Genomic DNA, 25,134 nt, shown 5'->3' with positions numbered 1-25,134 from the left:
TGGCTCTTGAGAATCTGCATTTACTATTTTTTTAAACTCCCATTAGCCTGCTGTGACCCTTCAGTAGACCTACCATGATTCTTACAGCCTTTCTTTTATAGCTTAGCACGTCTTCTGTAAATTTGGACGATGAACTTGCGAGAAATTACTTGCATGTCCCTCCGGCATTTCCAGGATTCTCTATCCATCCATCCTGTGATGGTTGATTTTTCAACAAAAAAAGAGTTCTAATGCAAGCATAAGCTTTCATGAGCTTTCGCACGTCACTGCGTCGGCGCATTCGTTACCTTTGTGACCTTAGTATCCTGGTATACTTGGACGAGAAATATAGTGCTTGAATAACTGACCCTGTGACTAACTTTGCCTACTGTTTATTACTCCAATATCGCACCCCTTTATAAAACACCCTGAAGAGCAGACGCTTACCGTAACCATTCCAGGACCGTCCTAGGAATTTATCTACCTGCACTAACAAGCGGGATATAAGCATGTTTTCAATCTTTTTCGCTGAGCAATTCTAGAAACATGTACATAAAAAAATAGTACAAAGTAACAATTTATTAACTTCTATTTCATTACATTTCTACATAATATCATTATTAATATACAAAATATTAAATATAATAATAATAAAGTCTCTAAAAAAATCGTAACTATCGCTATTGTCGTCACCTAGTAGAATGATCAATCTCATGGTTCTCGATAAATATTTTCTTCTTTTATTACTCGTTAGACCAGTTTTGTACTGATATTTTAGCTACCTCTTGCCGAATTACGTTTATGGGACTATCACTAACTTTTGGTGCAATGTATTTCTTCTTATATGCGCTTTCAACTTAGACCAAATCATCTCAATCGGGTTAACTATATTAGATCGATTTTATATATAGAAGCGATTTTGTAGTCTTTATTAAAAATTTTTTTTTAATAATTCCAGAAGTTGTTTTTTCGTGTAGCTCCCTTTAAAATATTATTTTCATGCAGAAATTCTTCAATTTCTTCTTCATTTGAAGAAGTATTTGAAACTTTTCTAATTTGGTAATCCACACTTGAATTATGACGTTTTTGGCAGACAAAAATAAGACATCTTCCACCCAACCATTTTTAGAGCATGAAGAATTATTATGCGTTTTCCATGTGAAGGCGGCACGTCTAATACACACATGTTACTGTTATCAAACCATCATTTTTTTACTGTGTCGTGAGTGTCGAACCACGTTTTATCTAAATACACTATTGGCCTAGTTTGCTCTCGAAGTTTTTCAATTGCATTTAAATAACCCCACCCTCCATTGCGAAATTCTTTGATATTCCATTAGCACTTGACGTTTGGTACCGAAAATCCATTTTCTTCAAAAAAGTACGCAACGACTCTTTGGCACCACTAATGTTTAACTGTGACAGTACTTTTTTATGCAGTTCTACTAGGGTTAAAACGATATTCACTTAAGCGTCGTAGATTATACGCCTAATTAGCTCTTCCCATTCCGAATTTCTTATAAAATTGTAAACATTCAAAACAATTTGTTTAGCATCCGAAGATAAATGGATCCGTTTTTTTATTTGCTGAAGTAGTTCGTCTTCTAAATTGTCATTAGGTTCGACTACCATCTCCACTTCTTCTTCAAATTCTGCGTTGTTCTCCATGTTTTCTTCTAACAAGGGAACATCTGCTTCGTCTGTATTCTTATGACGTACCGGGAATATAATCTATAGTCTTAACAAAGGCTGTTGTTGTTTACAAATCGAAGAACTACGTAGAAGACACAAAAATACAAGAAGAAGAATGTTGTTAATCGACAGGCACACAAGACAAAAACGATTATTTTTAAACTTACCTGTAAGATAATTCGAGTACAAGTACTTGCCATACCCTTTGAACTATCCAGTGAAAACAGCTTCGCAGCGTCAAAGCTCGGGAATCAGGTACATAAACATGTACTTACTGGAAGGATCACAGTCAAATATCTCCGCAATATATACGAACACATTGCAATTTAGATTAAACTCTTAACTCTCACCCGATGTTAAAATAAACGCTTCTACTTATTCCAAAATTCGAAAAAAAATAAAAATTTCAAGTGTCTACACATATTCGTTACGGTCCATCTCAGGCAAGATGGGTTTTACCACGGTCCTGCAAAAGTCAGCGGTTAAGGTACTGTAAAATACTTAAAACCTCAAAGCAATAAATGCACTATATTTTTGGTCGTATTATACCCACGCTAGCTTCATTTTATTATCAGTTGCTATCTCGTCCAATGTCTTATATCAATCCAAAATTTACTTGGATGTTATTTTGTTGGATTGCATATCTTTTATTGATACTTGACTGTCGGCGTAGCACGCAATTGTTTTACTACGAAACTTTTTCTCTTGCACAGTGCTTGGAAAACTGTTGCTACTTGCCCATTACAATAGAAAATATTACGTCTTGGGTTCATATATTCCAGCTGCTACTCCTTGTTGGTGGGCGATTTTTCCAGACTTTTCTCGTTGAGATTTGAGTACTGTGACGTTCATCAAACCGTACTTAGGTGTCGTTCTGTCCATAAACTGCAATAGGACTTCGTTTGCTTTTATGTCCTTGAAGAGCTTTTTGTTATTTGTTACTATGACCATCAATTTTTGGTGCCTGGCCTTGCGATGGATCTAGAGTTTACTAATTGTTCACCATCACCACGCACAGTTGAAATAACAGAAGAAGTAATTGATACTGCCTGGTATTGCCTATTTTTGAATCATTAGGTCTCATAAGAGAGATTAAACAACATAATGTATTGTTTTAGTTTTGTACGTTTGAGTTGAGAGAGTCAAAGTAGTTTGAAAAGAAAATCGCTAATATTGACTGTTTACAGATGAACTTTAAAATCAAACGACTCCAAAATAAAGCAGGGAAGATTATTTTGCAGGGGCATTTCTTCCTCAAACTAGCTAATAACTCCTCTGATTAACTATTTTCTTTGGAAGATTGTATTAGAATTGCGCTTCAAATCAAAAGTATCAAACGTTGTTCAGTGCAATGTTCAAAGGGTTATGTGGGATTAACCAAGGCGGAGACCTACCAAAAAAACTTTGATTTTAATTAAACCATTTTCTCTAGTTTCTCTTCTCAATGGCAAGACGCCAGTATTTACACTGGTACGACTTACGTTGGTAGAAGTTGCGATTAATATTCTCCCCATTAGATAAGTCTTGATTGCAATTGACTACTCGTTGCTTAGAGGATGAGTATACACTTTTGTTGTCGGTGGCTTTTGTTTTAATACCATAATAATTAACTTCCAAATGTTGTCTCGTTTATCAAAACCTAACACAGCAAATACCAACCTTTGATCTCATGATCATGAACGGCTCCGGAGGTAAAGACGACATACTCCTCGAATACGGCCTTTGCAGTTGGAGCGGTAACGGGGGCGGCGGCATCGGTTGCGCGCCGCCACCCCCGCCTGGGGGCGACGGTTGCGATGGCAGCACCGGTTCGTCCCATCGTATCGCCGTCGATGTGGCAGTACCTTCGCTGCCTCCGGCACTGCCGTCGCGATCGCCCATTGGAGTCGCCGTGGGCGGCTGATTGGGAGGAACGCTAGTCGTGTTTACGCCAGGAGCGGTGGCGGCAGCGGACGGGCGGCGGGGCGGCCGCCGGTCTCATCCTCCTGCGCGCGGCTCCTGGCTTTGGCTCTCAATCATTCTAATCTGGAATCAGGGAACAGGCCGTTGAGGTGGTTAAGCATTTTTTTAATGAAATTTTTGTATTTATTTAAGCTGTTTTAGCAAAGTGTAGAGTAACAAAATGGGAAGTTCCGTCCAGTTCCGCTCAATTTTGGAGAAAGCAGTCGTTTGACGGTGGCTCAAAGTTGCTTATGGCCTGCTGCAGTTTGATTATGTTGAAATGAGCAAATATTTGGTTAGTTTCTGTTATTTTGTTGTTGGGTTGATAGAGAAAGCATAGACTATTATTTAATGATGTGTTAGAGAGAGAGAGAGAGAGAGGGTACGAGTTGGCAACAATGAACTCAGCCACATATTTACCACCACCTAATTTCGATATCATAGGCCTAGGTAAAGTTTGGGCAATAAAATTAAAATAAAATAAAAGTTACATAGTAACAAAAACGTGACAAGAAAATACGGATATTAAGATGCCTCCCAGCACAAGGGAAGAGACTGGCAATTCTCCATATTACAAGCGAAGAGAGTTTTGCTAAGCTCTGATACGGGAGATCTTTTTTTTTTGCTGAAATGATAAAATATCTCCCGGCTGATCCACTAGTAGTTATGAATCACTTAAGCTGTCATTCACGATGCATGGAGAAGACTTGAACTTTATCTTAGTAAAAACAAGAAATTATTCTACTGGTAGACCAAAAATATTGAATTTGAATTGAAAATCAAGTAATATGCCAGATGTCCCATTTAAAATAAGAAAGTTGATACTCGCCCACTTCAAATTAAAACCCTGTATATACAAAATTGAAATAAATAACAATAAATAATGCCTTGTAATATCTCAATTAACTATTGTATTTAACTTTTGACTCTATCCCCTATAGTTTCTGAGGTAGGTGGTGTCCCAAGATAAACGGCCCACCCTATACACGTTGTATTGTGTGATACAAGTCATGAAGAGGAAAAAATGTGAGATCTTGACTACTTAATCGATCTGACCGTCGCGTCGGCGCCGTTAATTATATCGTCAATTTCTCAGGTGACGCAGAATATTACGAATTTTTATAATGTATTTATATAATGTTTATTTAAAAAAGTTGGGGTATATCTAAGCGGACAACTTTTTTTTTTAAATAAAATAATTTCTCTTTCATGAGCATCCTACCAGGACGCCTTTGGCACACCATTTTCAGGGTTGATGAAGGGATAACAATAAGGAAAACCCATAAATTAACGCAATGCCCGGTGGTACTACTTGCACTTGATAAAAAAAAAGAATTATGCAATGCCAAACAATGAAAATGGTTTAAGTATTCTTTGGATCACGCTAGTATCTTTGCATACCCGCGCTTTCTTGTTCGTAGTTGTCAAGGTTGTTCTTGGACAATGCCACTTATAGATATGAGATATTTACCAATAATAATAATAATATAAAATAATCTTGCATGTCAATTTTTCCAACAGATTTAAACAATACTTTAAAAACTGTGAAATATCGGAATGGGCGGTGGACTCATGACTTTTAAAAATATCAAACAGACTTAGAATATATTTTTCTATTAAATATGTTGATAAAATTATTATAAAAAATTCAAAAAAAGTTGGCTATTTAGATAATTTGAAAATAATTAAATAAATACAGTCAAATGAGGATTTCCATTCGTTTCAAACGAATATTAATAGATTCTAAAGATCTCTGTAGTTACATGCTTGCATAATTAAAGCCGAAAAAGGAATAAACTTTTTTTTTGTAAACAAAAAATGTTGTAAACAACACTAATCTAAAATGGCATATAAAAATGTTTGTATATTTTTATGTTCTTCCAAGTTTTTTTTATTATTTTAATGTGGAAACCCTTATTGAATCACCCATTATTTGCATTAAGGTAAGCATTTCAAGAGGTGCGCACTACCCCTAAAAAAATAATGTTATTGTTTTGTAATCGATCCTTATAAATAACTAAATATAATTACAATTGGTTACGCCACGTTTTCAAGCCAACTCGAAAAACCGACAAAACAACACGTCAATAATGAACATTTCCAATTAAATCTGAACAAGGCAACGCAGAGTAAAAAAAGCCCCTTTCGATGATGGCGCAAAAGTGGCTTTCGGATGCAAATAACATCCCTTTTTCAAGTCTGAAGCTCGATTACGGTGTAGGCGTGACCAAAATACGGTGCAAAAAGTCCAAATGTTTTCACCGACACGTAATTCATTACGTTTTAACGTTAGTTGTGGGCGAAAAAGTTTGACGAATAGGTAGGTATTAGGACCTTTTATTGTTCCGCAAAAACATAATTATTTATTAAAACTTAAAATAACAAACCGTAACAGCTTTCGAATTAAAAGTTTTAATAAGGCGAGCTAACTAAGTGCCTGCTGCTATTTTATGATTGCACTGGCAGCGCCGGTTCGTCCCTTCTCATCGCCGCACAGAAGGTAATTACACGAAACTAGGTTGACAAGGGCAACTATATAAAAGATAAGGTTTGATACGAAATATAATGGGGAACAGCGTATGCCTTGTATTTGTTTTTTTTTTTTTTTAATTGAGCCCAATGTATATATTAAAATAAATATATCACATTACTTGAAAATGAACTAGTTTTAATTTGTTTAAGAGAAAAAATATAACAGAGTATCCCAAAGTACGAAAATAAAAGCAGTACTTTTTAATTTACAAATTCCTTCTGACTATAAATTTAACCTAATTACTTTTTTGCGATTTTTTGGGATAAAGAATGTTTTGATGCCTTTAATTGAATTCTGTATAAAAATATCTTTATGTAAAAGGTCTCTATAATTATATAACCCTCAACCTCAAAACAATTTTCATGCGATTAAAGGATAAAACTTGAGAGCCTGAAGTAAAACAAAGATAGCATGAAATCCAACGAAAAATGACAGTAGTATGTAGTAATTGTAACTGTGCCAAAGTCAGATGTCAAAACGGTCGTCATGGCAGATCTTTTTTAAAAATCCCAAAAAAGTGCGGATATTTTTTAAATAGACAAAAGAGATATAAGAGGTTTGAATAAAAATGTAATATTAATATTTTACTTAATAATAAATATAAAAAGTTAGCTATCACTCTTCTATTTGTTTTGACCCGAAATAAATTCATCAGAAGTGGAATATCCAGTGCGTTGATACTATTGACGATATCATAGATATATCCCCGAAACTTTTTGTTACATCCTATATATGTTCTCATGTCAGGTTAGATAAAATGATATTGTTGTGATAATGATAAAACCACAAACTAACCAAAACTAATCACAAAATGTAATAAAAAAAGTAATATTTTTTGCCTATTTCGCATGTACATGAATTTAACATCTGAAAAGTAAAACAACAGAAAATTCAACAAAAAATGAAAGTAGTATTGGTTTCAATTGTAGATGTGCCAAACCCCAAAAGACTGCAGACATTTTTTAAATAGACCCAAAGGAGACATAACTTGTTTGAATAAAAATGTAATAACCAGTTTGTCGCGATATAATATTTTACTTTTGTAAATTAATAAAAAGTTAGCGCTAATTCTTCTATTTGTTCTGGCCCGGAATAAATTCTACAACATCAGAAGTGGGATAAGTAAATCCACTGCTTTGCCGACTATATTCGCGATGCATCCTTCTCGAAAGTATTCACGATATCATAGATACATCCCCGAAACTTGTAGCTGTACTCGTTCCCGCGAAATTGAAGGTGGAATGCCAATCCGGAGAGAATATCCGCAATCTTCCTGTTCCAGAATATATGTGTTCTTCTTCCAGTATTGGCATTTGGATATCAAATTAATAATTAAGTAATAACCAGATGGTGTTCTTTTTCAGGCATTGGCACGTGGATATCAAATTATTTAGAAAATTTTAAGTAATGTAATGTACTCCTGGTTCTTACATCACCGCAAAAAACTTTTAGTCCATAGTGCAGGGATGATTATAAGCTGTATTGTGCTAATTGGGTAGTTATCGGGGGAAGCCCATGAAGAACCCAATAAAGATTGCAGAAGGCTCAGAGAATTCAACAGTCACAAAATTTGTCAGACTGCTTCCAATAACGATGTAATGAGAATGTTGCTGATATCTTCCGACCCTCTAATTAACAGTTACTGATGAGCTGTAAACTGTAAAGAATTATGTTCTGCTAATGAAAATAATTATATGTTCCATCAATGTTCGTCCAGCAATTTTCTTCTTTTCTGGGAGCGAAAGTGATTAAGATCCATTTAAGAATTTAGCAATGTTGTTCTTTTAATGACTTTTTAGTAAATTTCATTTTTCAATTTCATTTTCATTTAATTTTAACCCACTTATAATCACTAATTTGGTTTTCAAATTTAGCGTCTTTTTTTGTTACACCCTATATATGTTCTCATGTTAGGTTAGATAAAATGATATTGTTGTGTGCCAATCGGAGATAACACCTTGTATATTATGAATTGTTTCCGTTGAGTACTAATTAAACAAAAGGTTTAATTTTAGATAAAAAATCAAAATTAACCTTTAAATACTACTGTGCACTATGAATTTTTCAGCGCTGTTATCGTAGATAGATAATTATATAACTTTCCCTCTTTAATATTGACAATCTCTAAAACCATAAGATGTAATAAAAAATAATCTTTTTATACAAATTTGGAATGTAATGAGTGAAACAAAATAAATCTATTTTCTCTACGGAGAGACTTGTTTAATCCATTAGTATGTGTTTATTATTCATATATTCAGTGAAAGTCCGTACCGTCCCCTCATTTAAATTAGGGCTTCCATCTTGATGAAAGGGGAACATGCACAGCGTGACTAAATACTCCGTAAAATATCCCTATTAATAGACATAGAAACATCGAATATCAAAGCTCTCCACGTCAGTAAAACTATATATCAAAAATAATTAAATGCTTTGAGCTACATTGACTGTAAAGTTTTGTGCCCCCTTTCAATAGTGGGGATTGCCACTTACAAAGGTGAAAAACGAAATCACATTTATACCTATTATTCCACTTTTCTAGTTTTCATTATCGAATATATACAGGAAAAATAGAGGTTGGCAATAAATTATACCAGGAACGAATAAGTTTAGAAATTGACGGATATTTTCTCCTATATTCTTTGGTCGTCTCAAAATGATCACATACTGCTGATTTTCACACTCGTGAAATGTTTACATTTCAGTTGTTATTTTACAAGGTGGGAACACACCTCATTTGAACGGAGAGAAAATTTTTAATCCATATTGCTGAGGCTCCATTTAAACAATGCTAAATAACTTTACATCTTACTGCACTTTACACCATTTACTTTACAAAGTTAGTTAGTTAGGTTAAACAATCGGTTGCGTCTTTTACAAGTTTCGATTTCAATGAAATGTTTTAACTACACTATGTGCATCACAGAAACTGAAAATGGATCAACTCCCATTGTTAAATCGGCATCCTTTTGCCATTTGGTAGCTTTTCTCCTCTGGTCTTTCTTTGTAGTGATTCGCAGTAAATTCCCGAAAATGATAATCCTGTGTTTCCTGCCGTATACCCGCTTTCTATAGCCGTTCTTCCTACGACGCGAACGGCTTGCAATCCGACTGACCTTTGACCTTTCAAACCGCGCGCGATGTTGCCGGTTGAATCAAATCGTCATCGACAAGTGAAAACAGCATGCACATTAATTTCAACGCTTATTTTGAGAATTTAAGAGAATTTTAGAGAAAACTAAAATGCAAATAAAGATTTTTACTGTAACCTGATTTATATTAAAATTTTCGACGTCATTAATCTACCTACTAATAATATGCCCACACCCCTTCACGGGAAATACTTTTAAACCTGTTTTTCCTTAACAGAAAAAGCCTTTTTTTTCAAAGAAACTTCCACAGACTACTGTAATACTTTTCATAAAACTTCTGGATTCCTCCTACGTCGGTTTTTGTTGACTCGAACTTGCTAACGTTTCGCCAACCTGTTGGCTTCTTCAGAGCTTCAGAGCAGTTTCAGTCAAGCTCTGGAAAAGCCAACAACGTTAGCAAGTTCAAGTCAACAAAAACCGACACAGGAAAAACAGAAAACATCAGATTTAAAAAATGATAACTATTTCACCAAACTTAAGCTTTCAAATAATCGCCTTTATTAGTATTAGTAATTTATTTTTGTGATGCGTTGTTTCTTCTTCAAATTAGAAAAAAAGTTTTGGATACTCAAAATAAAGTTTTCATATTTTTCATGAAAAAAATTTCTGTAGTTCTCACACAGTCATTCAAGACAAAAACTTTTCCTGATACAATCGTATGAATAAAAAAGATCCAAGCAGTTATAAAAGCACTTCCATATGGCGAGCCGTTTAATTTCGAGAAATTCTATTTAACACAACAATGATATACCCTTATTTATCGAAAAACAATGGTTAAGTCGTTGAAATGTGTCGGAAATGTGAACAATAAAACTCAGTTCGCTCCTTTGTGCAATTTTATTAATTTTTCTATATTAGATATAATCCTAATATATAAATTAACCTTAAATAACAGATCGACATTAGCTTTCTAAATTCCGCCCATCAACTATTTTCTTTTTTTTTTTTTTTCATTCCAGTATAACCAAAATTATTCTCAAAACTCTCACTTGTGATTTTGTAGATCCATAGATAATAAGCAATTTAATTAAAAAAATATGCATTATATTTATTTACACACAGCGTTTCAGCAAACACAAATGTTTTATATGACAACGTTGTATCCTATCCCTCCAGTTTCCCGAGCTTCTTCGCATCCTGCAGCCGCCGCAAGTAACCATACTGCTGGCGCGTCCCTTCTAGCGCCGTTGCCAAATTATTTATTTATGGTGCAGTTCCAAGACGGTTGGAGCACTTGCCGGTGTTGCGGGCCAAAAGCCTGTCATAGGTATTTGAAAATTTATCGAGGCTGCAAAAACAATGCCGAAAGAAAACGAAACTATCCCTGTCTCCTCTTTCGTTCCGTTTACGACAACCTTTTACGTTCGAAGGCTTATTTATTTAGAGGAATTTAAATCGTTGGCTTGCCTTTTGGGGAAGGAAGTTGAATTGGGGCAGCGGTGAAATATCTATGTTGCAGCAAAAGTTCGCTTACAAACGAAATTACATTCATTTTTATTCACTAAACGAAGCTCACTTCGAAATTTGTTTTTGTGATGTGTGGGTGTGATTTAATAAAAATGGAGTTTGCACAATGGGAATTCCTTTTTAAATATTTTCATTTCAAATTTTAAGTATTAGTAATGATACTAAGTGGTAGTAGTTAATTTTTTTTTAATATTTTAAAAGTACGCTCTGTTTTTTCGCTTGATAACGGTTGGAGATGATTGTTCCTTTGAAATACATTAATAAATAACATTTGAAGGTGTCTCCGACTCATCTTTTGACGTGTCTTCTTTTGTTTGTTGTTGTTTGTTTCGTTTGTTTTTGAGGATTGGGTGAGAATGGATTAAATTTATTTGAGTTTTGGTTAGTTTGGCCATTAATAAAAATTTTTATAACTTTTAACACTTACAGTGTTCCTGACGATCCATGTTTAAGAAGTTTAACTGGACAATATCGACATAACACTAAACACTAATACACTAAGTTTATATATAGAACATATTTAATAATTATTATAATATAATATAAAAGTATGTGTTGAGGAAAACTAGGAATGATAGTACAATTTTGCACTTTTACATAAAACGAACATCTGGTACTGTTGTTGTTCAAGTTTACCATCATGATGTGGGTAACCAAGTAATAATGTTTACCAAGCAAATAGAAATTGAACATGAAAACAGTACGCAAAGATACTATTTTGGCGCTATGGAAAACCAATTCCCCCTAAAATCATGTTATTATGGACCGCCCGAAACAGGATTAATTAACTACGGCAACACTGCCGTCCATTCTTCCGTGTAATTTGCTCCATTTTCCCACCTACCGCACGCTTCCTCCCTGACTCGTCCGACAAAGTGATCCGCTCGGTTTCCTCGTTTTGATGATGTTATTCGATTAATTTCGGCGATTTTCCCGTAAATGGGATTTTTTCGTGTATAGGACGGATTATACGTGGTCAGAAGTACCGTGGGACCCGAAAAATGTCTATTTTCGTATATAGAGAATGAATCGGTCAAAAAAACAATTTATAATTCATAACCTAGTGGGAATTGCTGAAAGGTGACTTAAACGATTCTAAATCTTAGTTACGATTATTTGATGGAAAAGGTAAACGAAACGAAATGAAATATGACTTCACTAAGTTAGAAAAATTTCAATTTACGTCTCAAAATTCGATTTCAGTTAACAGAAAATGAAAGAAAAAACATTAATAATAATGTTAAAAGTCCGTTAGTAAGCGTAAAGTTGGTTTATATAAAATTTTACAAAAATTTGCAACTTAACAACCTGGGACGCTAGGCAATATTTGGTTTTGCTGCCTCTGGTGGCAGGTGCTGGATTGGAATTCAAGCACCTTTTTTAATTTCACTAATTTCATCAACACAACACAACAACACAGAATCACAAGATCGCGGAGAAGACATTTTTTTTTAATGTGAAAAGTTCCAATTAAACTTTTATAAACAGAGGCATAGCCCTACTGTTTATTACGTCTACGTGATTAGTAAATGTGAAGGTGGGGCTTTGAATTCAAGAGACAGCCAAGAGGGAATGGAAACTTGGTTTTACTGAATTCTGTACCTTTGCATTTACTAATATTGAGAGTCAAATCATCTTGAAGCAACTGAGCATCCCATCAAAAAATGCGACTAAAAATCTACTTAAAGAGCGTTCAAATTTCTATAAAGGTGTGGATGACATTCATTCTTCTATTTTTAGGGTTTAGTAAATATTTTTAAGCTTTTATTAGGATACCGTTTTTTATATTTTCCATTTTTACTATTGTATTCATTTACTTTTCTGATTTTTTAATTAATTTTAACAATTGAAGATCTACTTTTATAATTATTGGATATCAAATTTTACGATATTGATATTGGTCCATTTCGACCAGGAGAAGTGGAAATATCGATACTTGGAACTTTCATTTAATAAAGAATTTATGGAGAAGAATTACGAAGCATCAATAATGTAGCAGACACGCTTGTTTTTAAGAATTGACGGTGCTACCCACCTTTTGTGAAACAGCTTTTTTTTTAACTTGTTGAAGAAGTCCATACATCCACATCAATCAAATTTACTTAAGATGAAGACACTACCATAAGGATCGTATTTGAACGTATAGGTACTAAAATTATCACAACTTAATTACAATCTTGAAAGGTAATTGAGATTTAATCACGTTAATGAACGCCTGCTCCAATTAGCCGCCAACATTGCAAAGTTATAGGACTTTCTTTCGGGCTGGTATAAGCTGTTAAGCACTTTAATCATATTGTACTAATAGGCGCAGTGCGCCGAAAACCTTCTTGTTTAAAATATTTAAATCTGAACTTTTCGGCCACGGCTGGAAATTGTGCAAAAGAGATCTTGCAAATTTAAGCAGTACTTAGTTTTTTCCGATTAAAACTGTATTAGCAGTTTGTAGAGCCGTTTAACTTAAAATATTAATTGCCTTGCCAATGTTTCAATTTTTTTTTTTGAAAGGGAGGTGGTTAATTTTGGCTGGTATGGTCTGTTCATAGATATAAGAAAGTGACCAATTGCTTTTGAATGGGATTTTCCAAGGGTAGTCATTAACATACAATGCAACAAGATTATTACCTAAAGTTTCGGAATTTACATTCAGGTAAAATTGCGGTCCGTAGTAGAAAATAATTGTATACCTACCTGTGTTTAATATTCTTTGGTTTCGTATACTACTTAGTTTAAGTTTATTAGTAATCATTCTTATTTCGTGTGTAATACAGCGTGTGCCGAATCGTGTGCGAATTATGCAAAATATGTGCGAGTCTATTGTATCTCAGGAGATGCTCCCGCCCAAATGTAGAAAACACTATTCTATTGAGGAAGTTATAAACCATGTTTATTTGACACTCACTGGTACCAGCAAGCAAGCATATTTAGAAGAAACGGCCACAATGACGAAAATTCTAGCATCAACTGTATGGAAAATTGTGAATAATCCCATTTCAGCGAGGAAAAAAAGGAGCGATGCTGACATTTTCCCGAGTGAAGATGAAAGTGATCAAGATATAATACGGCGTAAGATTTACTAAAAGGAAAAAAGCGTGCCTACATTAGATATCTTAATTAGGAGGCTTGAAAAAGATGAAACCGGTGTTAAATGTGGCAGAACTACCTTATAGTATTCAACATAGTATAGTATTCAACACATGGCATGTTTTAATGCAATCTTTTAGAATTCGGAACTGGCGACTGGAATATCTAGAAAAAATTAGGATTTACAGAGAACAACAAAGGCCAATTATTTACTTGGATGAAACCTGGTTCGACACTTGTGATACCCCGTAAAAGGGTTGGGTTGACTCAACTGATAAGTGTAAAACAAACGCGCCATCAAAAAGAGGTAAAAGAATAATTATTTTGCATGCTGGCTCTAAAGATGGTTGGATTTCAAATGGACTTTCTCTGTCTGCGAAAAATATTAAAGATTCTTCTCTGGATTACCACTAAGACACCATCGCTGATTAATTTGAAAGTTGGTTTAAAAACAAACTAGTTCCAAACATTCCTCCTAATAGCGTCATTGTAATGGACAATGCAAGTTATCACAGTAGACAGTTGACTAAAACCCCTTCCTCATGTGACACAAAAGCAACAATCCAAAATTACATGTATAATAATGACATTTACTTATGTTTACAATTTAAAATTTTGCAGGTATATGCGTTTCTTTCTGTAGGCCTCATAGTTTTCCTTGTTCAAAGTTACTTCATACCGTGAAGACATAGTGGATATTATTAGGATCCATTATTATCATATTAGTTTTGATTTTTTTAGTTCCTTAATTCGTAATATAATTCGGACAATTCTTGTATTTATTTATTTTTTTTTTGAAAATGTGACTGGAGTTCTTAGCACAAAAATTTCGTCATCTATAATAGGCTTTCGAAAAGACCACAAAGATAGTGGTTAATTTTGTTTTTCTAGCCAAGAATAGTGTCTTCTTCGAAACTTCTTTAATGAACAGTTTTGCAGTTTCACGCGGTATAAATTGGCAACCGAACAAGTGAGAAAAATATATTACTCGCGTATGCTAGACATGTCTTTTTCCACAAGAATGGACTTCGACAACTTAAAGAAAGTTTTCACAATGACGCGAAGCGTTGCACAATCGACGTGGGTACAAATAATACAATACAAACAAATGGGGACGTCAAATCCCGAGCTCTCTATATTTCATTACGGTGTTGGCATCTAACAACATCATTTGTCTTAAAAAAAGATTTTTTTTGTTAAGTGGTATAAAAAACTGCTTACCAAGGCGACACTCCTTTCTTATGGGGAAATGCTTTACTTGTGTGGGAGGAAACTTTGCTAACTAGTCTTAAAATTAAGCTTATTAATTGAGTATCTGTATCTGTAAGTGGAGGGGGTAGCCTACTTAGCACTTAGCACCTTAGCAGGCCCATTGTGCTTCCTCTTAGACACTCCGTTTTACATCAAGCCTAGTGATTCCACGTAGGTTATGACAGCTTCTAATATTACTCAATATAATCAACTAATATAATCAAGTAAGGCGTAGATTCGCCAAATGGGTCCAAAACGAGATTTCCGTTGTTCCCGATTTTCCTAAGCGAATTTTGTTTAGCGATGAAGCGCACTTCTGCCGCATTTGGAGTGAAGCTAATCCTCAAGTGTATGTCGAAACACCGTTATATCCAGAAAAACTGACTGTTTGGTGCGCTTTATGGGCTAGTGGAATCATTGGTCCGTACTTCAAAAACGATGATAGCCAGAACGTTACAGTCAATGGTGATCGGTATAGAGCTATGATTACTAACTCTTTCATTCCTGAAATGAATAACCATGATGTTCAGGAGATGTGGTTTCAACAAGACGGCGCAACATGTCACACAGCTCGTGCTACAATCGATTTATTGAAAAACAGGTTTGGTGACCGCTTAATTTCACGTTTTGGACGTGTGAATTGGCCTTCAAGATCTTGTGATTTAACACCGCTAGACTACTTTCTGTGCGGCTATGTAAAATCATTGGTCTATGCGGATAAGCCACATTTTATTAAACAGGAAACTAAAAAATTGCGTCGATGACTTTTTATAACATATAACAATTTTTAAATTATTTATTATTATTAAATTACAATTAAATCTTCTATTGGTAACATAGTATGTTAGGTATGTAGGGTCCATATCGTGCCCTTGGTGTATATTCTGTAAAGCGTTGCCTTACCAAAGCACGGCTGAAAGTTAGATGTAAAAATGTAGTTATGTGAGAATAAAAATAAATTATTAAATATATACTCCATTTACCAAGACAAATTCTTCGGATTCTTGGGATATTGTAAGTGACAATAATTCGATAATTTTATTTATAAGGTTTTTCCTGTCAGCAAGGACCTCGAGGAATATTATAAACCAGAAAGTCTAAAAATTACCTAATTTTTTTTCTGACAAAAAAGTAATTAAACCATTTCGTCAATAAAGAAAGCCACTTATTGGAAAGCTCGCGAGTACTATTCTCTTTATTTGTCAGCATAATTAACGCGCGAACAACGTCATTATCATTTATTGTTGCGGTTGTTTTTGAAAAACATGGCAATATATTATTTGGGCCGTCAATTCGGGCCGGTGAATCGGGGTAACTGTCTCCAATTTATCCGACGCACTGACGTTGAATAAACGTACTTTAATTAATTCTGCACAACGCCAACATTCCGTATCGGTTTTATTAATCGTTTTTAAGCTTCGAGTTTCGTACCTCCCCGCACCGCGACTCTATGACGTCGGCAGATAACAAAGGAACGTCGCGACTGGCGTCGGTTCATTGGGTGCAGTTTTGGTTGGCGTGTTTGCACCGATTGTTGTCGGGATAATTAGGTGCGACGAAATAATTGGAATTTTTCATTAGGGCACTTCCAAGTTGTTGCACGAGCTTTTGAAATCTGCCCGGCGGTTGTGTTCGTGTCCATAGTGCTATATTAACGTTGTACTAGTTGAATATTGGTCAATAATCAACCATTTTTGTTACACGGTATTCTGGTTCTTTAGTTTTTACAATATAAACTATATAAATTCGCAACGCTTTAATAATCTTATTTTTACTTTCGCAAAAATCGATAAAATTAAATTTTTCGAATATATACGCGCTTAGCAACAAAACATATCTCGTCACGGGAGGTCCTAGGGGACTCATATTCGTACACAAATGATAAGAGTAGAATTTTTTTTTAAATGTCTGTGCGTTATCCGTTTCTCTGTATAAGCGGCATTGATTGACTATAACTTTTGAACGGCTTGAGCCATGACGTTCAAATTTGGCTCATTTTAAGCAGTCCACGGAACACATAAGAAGACGGAGAAAGGCCGCGATCGGACATCGGCGTCCATCTTTTTTTTTTAGATTTTCGACTATTTTTGGACATTGCTATGAAACACGATAAGTGTCCGAAATTTAAACCTATGGACTTCAAATTTGGCAAACTAAAATTGGAGGGGCTGGGGGGTCGGCAAGTACTTTTAAAAAATTAAAAACCTCGTTTGTAAGGGGTCCAAGAAACCGAAAAAATTCTTGAACGGAAAGACGCAGAAGATTCGGATCCAAAAACTTTTATTCTTGACAATTTTTCACGGTGCGTGGCATATTCAAAAAAAGACTGGATTCTCCTATTAATAAAAATTGGCTATAACTAAAAGACTATATTTTAGGTGTCAGTTACTTTTACATGACAATATAGCCCGCATAAATAGCTAAAACTCTTGTATTTAAAGTTTTATTCTATTGTACAGGGTGTTAGCGATATTCGTTGCAATAATAAAAAACATAATAGGTGACCTAAATTTGCAGCTACCAACTTCAGATTTGGCACAGAAGTAGAAGTTCAGACCCGCATTTAAATTATTAAAGTTGGGAGCAATTAAGTACTGCAGAAAATTTTAATTTAATCTGAAGGAAAGGAAATACCATTTTATATATCCATATTGCTAACGTTTAAGTTTTTAACAATATTGTTATTAATCTGTCGTAGCGATGTAGAAACAAAATCGATTTGAATATATGGCTTCGAAGATCTTTTTTTTTATTATTTGATAGTCTGATCCTGTCATTTATGTATTCGTGTTTAGTTTTATATTGAAATTTCTGCAAGCGTCAGTGAATGGAATAAAATAATATTGCCACAATGCTAAAAAAATATAAACAAAAGGTATTATTAGGTTGCACAAGAACAAGACTTCCTAAGGATAAATCATATGCGGAAAATTTAATAGCCGATGATAAACTATTGAGCGTTGCGGTCGATTAACATTTGATATTTAATGTATTCAATGAAAAAATATAATTATTGGTGAATACTATAGTGGTTCTGATCAAATGGTTTGTAGGGAATGCTACCCTACATGTCTTTTATTCTCATTTTCATAGGCTCACGATTTTTTGTACCAGTAACTTTATTTTACAATGCATTTTGTTTTTATTGTTCAATTAAAAATACAGGCCTAATATAATTTTGACTAACAAACTAGTACTCTGAAAATTGAGCCCTACGACACCCTGTTACTGATTTTCCTTGCACAACTCTCTGTTCCATTAATAGGGACAAATTGATTACTTACTCTAACTCTTAATTAAAAAAGAGCCATGAGAGGCCAAAGTGATCCTGTGATTCCAAGCTTTTGCCCACAACAATATGTGTAGACAAATAACCTTTGATGCTCATCAACAACTAGCAAAATAAAAAGAACACGTTCAAGAATTATTTGACTACAATAGAAATTTTTCAACTGATCCTGACAATGTGACACACACTGTACTACCAATAACAAAAGAGGAAGTCAGAAGAGCTATCAGATGACGTTAGCATGGAAATATTCAAATTGTTAGAAGATAAATGATGGCAGAGCTCTTCAACATTGTATATAACACTGGAATAATGCCAGAAGATTGGTTAAAATCAGCAGTGACCATCGGACTATCAGTTTGATGAGCCATGTTTTAAAACTATTCTGTCGCGCAGTACATGGAAAGTAAATTAGAAGAAAGAATTGATGAAACCCAAATGGGCTTTCGTAAAGGTCTGGGAACAAGAGAAGCTCTGTTTGGTATGCAGGGGTTGATTCAGAGGTGTCGAAACGTGAATTATGATGTGTATCAGTGCAGTATTGATTTTGAAAGAGCTTTTTATAGATTGCAACACGACTATCTGCTTCAATGCCTTGAGGTCAGAGATATCTGAATAGTCAAAATCTGTGTGATAATCAAAAGGCAGTAGTAAAAATTGGACCGCATGCCATGAGCAACAGCATGCCAGGAGTGATCATAAACGGAAAAACTGTTAATATAACATCTGATCCTCCGATGGCACTTTAATCATTGCGAATTCTAAATGTTAATAAAACCGTAGTAAACATGTTCACCTCAAGAGACGTAACGACCGAATACATTTGCTGAGGAGTTTTAGTGATGATCATTATGAAAATATCACGAAAGTGTTGGGTACGATGCACTTTATTCATTTTTGGATCACTGTTGAAGATATATATTTAACATTGTTAAGTAATAAGGTGAGTAATCACTTTAATAAAACCGCTTATGTGTTTAAAAATTTAAAAATTAAAATTATTGCATCTTTTTATTGTAAACTCAAACTTGACACTAATTTATTTTTTATTGTGTCTTTGGTTATTGTGTCACAATTTCAATCAACAAAAACTTTGCAGTTTCATGATACATATCCTAATATAAACTATGGCGCCACTGAACCAAAGAATAACTACTCATTGTTTAAGATAAGGAAAGTAATAATAGTCTTAATTTTCTAGATACTAATATTACTAATCATCTAAATCACCTTTACTAAAATCCGAAAATGTACTTTTGTGGCTTTTTATTTTGATTGTAGTTATGACATTACTTGGCAAGAGCAAGTTTTCCTTTTTTTAGTCATGGACAGTGATAATCCAACTCAAGTAACCGCTGGTGCTATTGTAACAGTAGCAGTACATTTGACAGGAAATGATATGTCCACTTTATTCGGCTATGAAACTGGAGTAGAATAAGTTAAAGAAGGCGGGGTGCTATTGTTGTTAGGAGACCGGCCTGGTTAAAACAAAAACGAGGTAATGATGGAAAGAGTTTAGGTCAGGAGGGAATAACCACAATTGTTATTTCATTTCTTTGATTTAAAATTGGATTATTCAAGACTTTAAACAAAATTTGCCAAAATTGATAGCCATAGACAAAAGACCCGATAAGCCTTAATATTAGCTACAATCTTTCATAAATACCACTGCAACATTTAAAATATACATTTTTCCAAAACTCAATAATTGGTTGGAACTACTTTTACCCCCAAGTCGACATTTTTAATAAGCACTTGTTAAGCGTACAATTGAGATGAAGAAGTCTAATCTAGGCGTATTTACAGCAACGTAGGACAATAACAGTGAGAGTACTGTATGTACTGTGCGTGTTTATGTTAACTACTTAGGTGTTACGTAAATTATGTAAAATGTAAAATAAATGGGGCTCATCTAATGAAATAAAAATTAGAATAGAAGATGAGAACAGTTTTCCGTAGCTATAATTTTACAAGGAAACTTCTAACGAAAATGGTTGGATGCTACGTGATGCTTGTTCTCCTTTATGGCATGACGTCATGGTCACTGTCGCCCTGATCAAGCGTCTAGAAGCTTTCGTAATGTGGATTTACAGTCGCCTACTGACGAGATAAAAACTCAGTAGTGCTAGAGCGAACGAATAAACGTCCTTATATAATTCTAACATCAAGCACCGTAAGGTAGCCAAGAAAATATTGTATGTCCTCTGTGCAATGGGAATCGCAGGAGTGGTGACTGCGGAGCGGATTTTTAACAACGCACAAACAGTAAATTTGCAGTAGATATTTTGAAGGTTCCAAATATCGATTTTCGGCAGACGTTGTTTGATAAAGACTGTGCTTGTTACAGAAAAGAGCAAGAAAGGGTAAAATATCGTATACATTATGTATAGCAATTAATGTTTAAAACCAACCTGCGCCCTCTGGTCTGATTTTTCATATAAATATACAGGGCGTAGCATCACACATAGACGAGTTAACTGAAATAATGCAGGACAATCAACCTCTTGCTGTCTGTATAAGTGAGACGCATATCACGGATGATATCGAGGAGCGTGAGCTTAATATTGATGGATATACTGCCATTGTTTCATTTTCCAACAGCAGACATACTGGTGGTAGCATACTATACATTAGAAATGGTATCAATTTCAAACTTTGCTTTAAAGACGCAGTGGACTACAGCTACTGGGCAGTTACTGCAATAGTCCTCTTTGAGTCCTCTTTAATAGGATCACCGAATGGACATGTCAAAGAGTTCTTAGATTATCTTGTAGAAAAATTAATTGACCAGAAACAAAGGACATATTTTTTGGGAGATTTAAATATCGATTATTTGAAAAATAGTAATGACTCCAAAAAACTTCAATCCGTTGTTAATTCGACTCGTTTTAAGCAAATAGTAACAAAAGAAACACGAGTTACCGTAAGTTCAGCTACACTAATCGATCAGATAATAACAAATGACTTCAACGTAGAGGAGGTCCCGAGAAACTTTCCTGTCTTCAGTGACCACGAAACTATTGGCGTTCAAGTAAAAGTTCGAAGCAAGACACTAGTAAGTGAGGATGTTTACATCAGAAATCTGAGTTCTCAAAATATTAATCAAATACGGGAAGCACTTATTGGTCAAAATTGGAATTACACATCCACGGATGTTAACAAAATATATGTGGATTTTATAGGAATTGTACAGGGAGCGCTTGATAGGATATCTCCGCTCCGTAAGACCCAACCAAGAAAATATCCGTGGTTTTCATTGTTTACAAAAAGTTTAAATACACCAAAAGTGAAGAAGACTGGGAAGAATATAAAAGAAAAAGAAATAACGTTATTTCAGTTATCAGAAATGAAAAACAACTATAACCAAAAAATTGTTGATTGCAAGGGAAATGGAAAGAAAATGTGGCAGACATTAAAAGGACTTGTTGGAAATAAAAATAAAAAAGAAGATTTTACCAATATTGATTTTGGACATTACAGTGACAAAGAAGAAGAAAACATGAATAACTTTTATGCCGATAGATTAAATGAAATAGCAGAGACTAGAGAAAAGAAGCAATGGCACTCTGTGTGTGCTGTAGCTTGTCTTGCTTTAAAAAAATAACGATATCGGAGCTTGAAAAACTGTAAATAACCTAAAAAATAGAAGTACAAGTGACTCTGTTCTAAATATTTAGCTCGTCAAGGATTTATTTTGTGTAATAGGTTTTCCGTTGTTATATTTGGTGAATGCGTCTCTAAGTGCCGGAAAAATCCATGATAAACTAAAAACAAGCATCATAGTGCCCATACCTAAAGTATCAAAACCGAAAACACCTGGTGATTTTCGACCAATTAACTTGCTGCCAGTAGTTGATAAAATTCTGGAAACGATAGTGTGTGGGCAGTTGCGAGACTACCCGGAGCGGAACTGCCTACTCTACAGTGGACAGTCTGGTTTCAGGAGCAAACTCGTGCGAAACTGCGTTGCAATATATGTGTGCAGTGTGGCGGAAAGACATGAATGAATCAAAACTAATTCTGAGTGTTTTTGTAGATTTTAAACGTGCATTTCAGACTATTGACAGGGACATTCTTATTACAAAGTTAGGTTTATATGGCATTAAAGACTCTGCACTAGAATGGATAAAAAACTTTTTATCTGATAGATCTCACCAGACTAAAATTAAAAATAATGTTTCTAGTCATAGGGATAGCAGATGGGGGGTACCGCAGGGAAGCGTATTGGGCCCGCTTTTATTTATTATTTATATGAATGATATGTATCAGGTTTAAAAAAACTCCTTTGTTAACTTATTTGCTGATAACACGCTTATTTCAGTCTCTGGAAACGAATGCAAAGAAATAGCTACCAAACTGAACACCGAAATGCAGTATTTCTACGAATGGCTGTGTCAAAATAAACTGAAATTAAATAGCTCCAAAACCAAGTGCATGGTTATCGGTTCTAAGGTTAACTGTAAAATATTTTATAAGTCGGGGTATTCTGTGGATATACAGGGTAATAAAATTGAGTTTATTTCCGAAATTAAATATTTAGGGGTGATCTTGCATCCACAATTATGCTTTAGTAATTATGTTGAATATCTATGTAAAAAAATTGGTAAGAAAATAGGGTTTTTTAACCGTGTATCGCGGTTTTTATCGCAGTGGACTAGGATATTAGTGTATAATAGTATAAATTTGCCTCATTTTTCATATGTTTGTTCAATGCTTATACCTTGTACAAAAAAAGATTTAAATAAGTTACAGTTACAACAAAATAGGGATATGAGAATCATCCTGAACTGTGATAGATATACTCCTATAAAGAGTATGTTAGACCAGCTAAGTTGGCTAAATGTTAGGCAGTTCATTAAAAAAGCAAGTTTAATGTTGGTTTATGGAATTGCGCACGATCACCAACCAGGCTATCTTAAATTATGATTGGAAAAAAGGTCAAACTTTTATCAATATAATCAGCACTTCAATGTTTCTATGGTAAAAACAACAAATTTACCGAAAGCTCTATTCTACGATGGTGTTTGTAATTTTAATGAACTGCCGGATAATATTAAGGGCGCGCCTTGCCCAAGAGTGTTCAAGAAGATACTTGCGGGGTATTTGCGAAGTTTATAGTTTTGTTTATGCAAATTTTACTTGCTTATGTAAATAGGCAAGTGATAAATAAATAAACAAATAAATAAAATAAACAAGAAGTCTGGGTAGAATACTTTGGACATATCATGCGTAGCCCTGAGAAATATGCCATACTACAAATCATGATGGAGGGAAAAATAAAATGCATGGGAGGAATGGAACAATAAGAACGTCACGGTTAAACAATTTAAGACAATGGTACAAAAAGTTTTCGATCGAACTGTTTCGTGCAGCTGATTGACAATATAGTGGCCGCCTCCCACTCGAAAAATATTTAACTTGTTACCAAATTCGATGTGTTCTAAATTTGTCCCTAATGAATTGGCATTTGGTAATGAAATTTTCACTCTTCGCTCGCCACAAATGAATTTCGAACATAAAATTTTAATATTTTATTACATTGCGGTCACCGCCATTTAACGCGACCGAAGTTACTCAGTTTACGTCCGTAAAATATATTCAAAGGCATCGCGCGACGATTTTAATGCGTTTTTCATTGCGAATACGTAAAGCTTCGAGCGCAAATAGTTCCTGCCCCGGCAATTCCAATTTCAAGTTTGCCAGTTTATCATAAATTCACGCTTCGGAGAAAATTCTAATTGCGTTTAATGTCCAAAGTATTTCCCGGAATAGAGTTTAGCTGAAAGACCTCAAACGGTAATAACGAGTCCGACGGCGTATCGCTACAAATTGCCCGTTTAAGAACACCGAGAATATGAAGAAATAAAAAATGACATAAACGTGAGGGGGGCGTCGACGGAACGCCACGGCCCTTAGCAAAATACGTCGTCCCACTAATTCAGCAATTTATTGCGAACGACAGGCCCGGCCTTATTTTTTCTTTTTTTTTTAAGTAGACGACAGTGCGGTTAACTCTGAGAGAATTTATTGCACGGTGTTAATTGGACCCCATTAGGCAAAAACCTGCCAACCAACATTATATGAAAAAATTAGAGAAACGGGTAATCTGGTCAATAATTAATAAATCTTTCATTTTTTGAAGAAACTTCTACAGGCTACTGCATAAAAAGTATTACAGTAGCCCGTGGAAATGCCTTTGAAAAATTAACAAGCCTTTATGAAGATGGCATCAAGAGCAAAAGCAGAAAGTTATAAGATCACCAACTAAAACTGACCTTTTTGTTACGTTGTAATTTTCTTAAAATATCCCGTCATGTCATAACCTCGTCCGCTTATAAAATTCTTCGAAAATCTAGTTTCCCTTTACTTCGATAAAGAACTCATCATACCCGTAAGGAAATAGACTCTTCTGTCTCTACATCTTGAAATTGATTTCATCTTGTCTCCATCCGAGTTCGATACCCTTTCAAACATGATTCATGACAAAGCTTTAAACCTCCGTTTATCTTCTATCCAGAATCATATTCAGAAATTTGAAAAATTAACGTCAACGCTAGGGAAACCATCAAACTCTTCTCAACTACCAAACACTGTGATAAATGTATAAATCGCACCGACTTTCGGAAACGGAAAAATCAGTTTTTTCAAAAGGTTCCAACTTTGTCCTTGCCCCACGTATTACCATAAAAGAGGAAATCACTTCAAATGTCGAGAGTCTATCCTAAACAAACTACCATCTCAAACAG

General features: G+C 34.7%; 1 protein-coding gene across 7 annotated transcripts in view; it reads right to left on the bottom strand.

The window, feature by feature from the left end:
* The window catches only part of LOC132698811 (potassium voltage-gated channel protein Shab), a 130,663-nt gene that overhangs the window by 46,362 nt on the left and 59,167 nt on the right, over nt 1-25,134 (bottom strand). For all 7 annotated transcript variants that reach the window (XM_060665117.1, XM_060665124.1, XM_060665122.1 and 4 more), the window contains one exon: nt 3,331-3,696. In XM_060665117.1, the coding sequence (XP_060521100.1) occupies nt 3,331-3,552 (222 nt within the window). In that variant the 5' untranslated portion in view covers nt 3,553-3,696. The remainder of the gene's footprint in view (nt 1-3,330; nt 3,697-25,134) is intronic.

This window comes from Cylas formicarius, unplaced genomic scaffold (genome assembly GCF_029955315.1).
Source record: "Cylas formicarius isolate icCylForm1 unplaced genomic scaffold, icCylForm1.1 PGA_scaffold_2__14_contigs__length_35257938, whole genome shotgun sequence".
In the NCBI taxonomy this organism is placed as follows: Eukaryota; Metazoa; Arthropoda; class Insecta; order Coleoptera; family Brentidae; genus Cylas; species Cylas formicarius.
The sequence above is the reverse complement of the archived record's forward strand: the minus strand, read 5'-3'. Positions and strand labels throughout refer to the sequence as shown.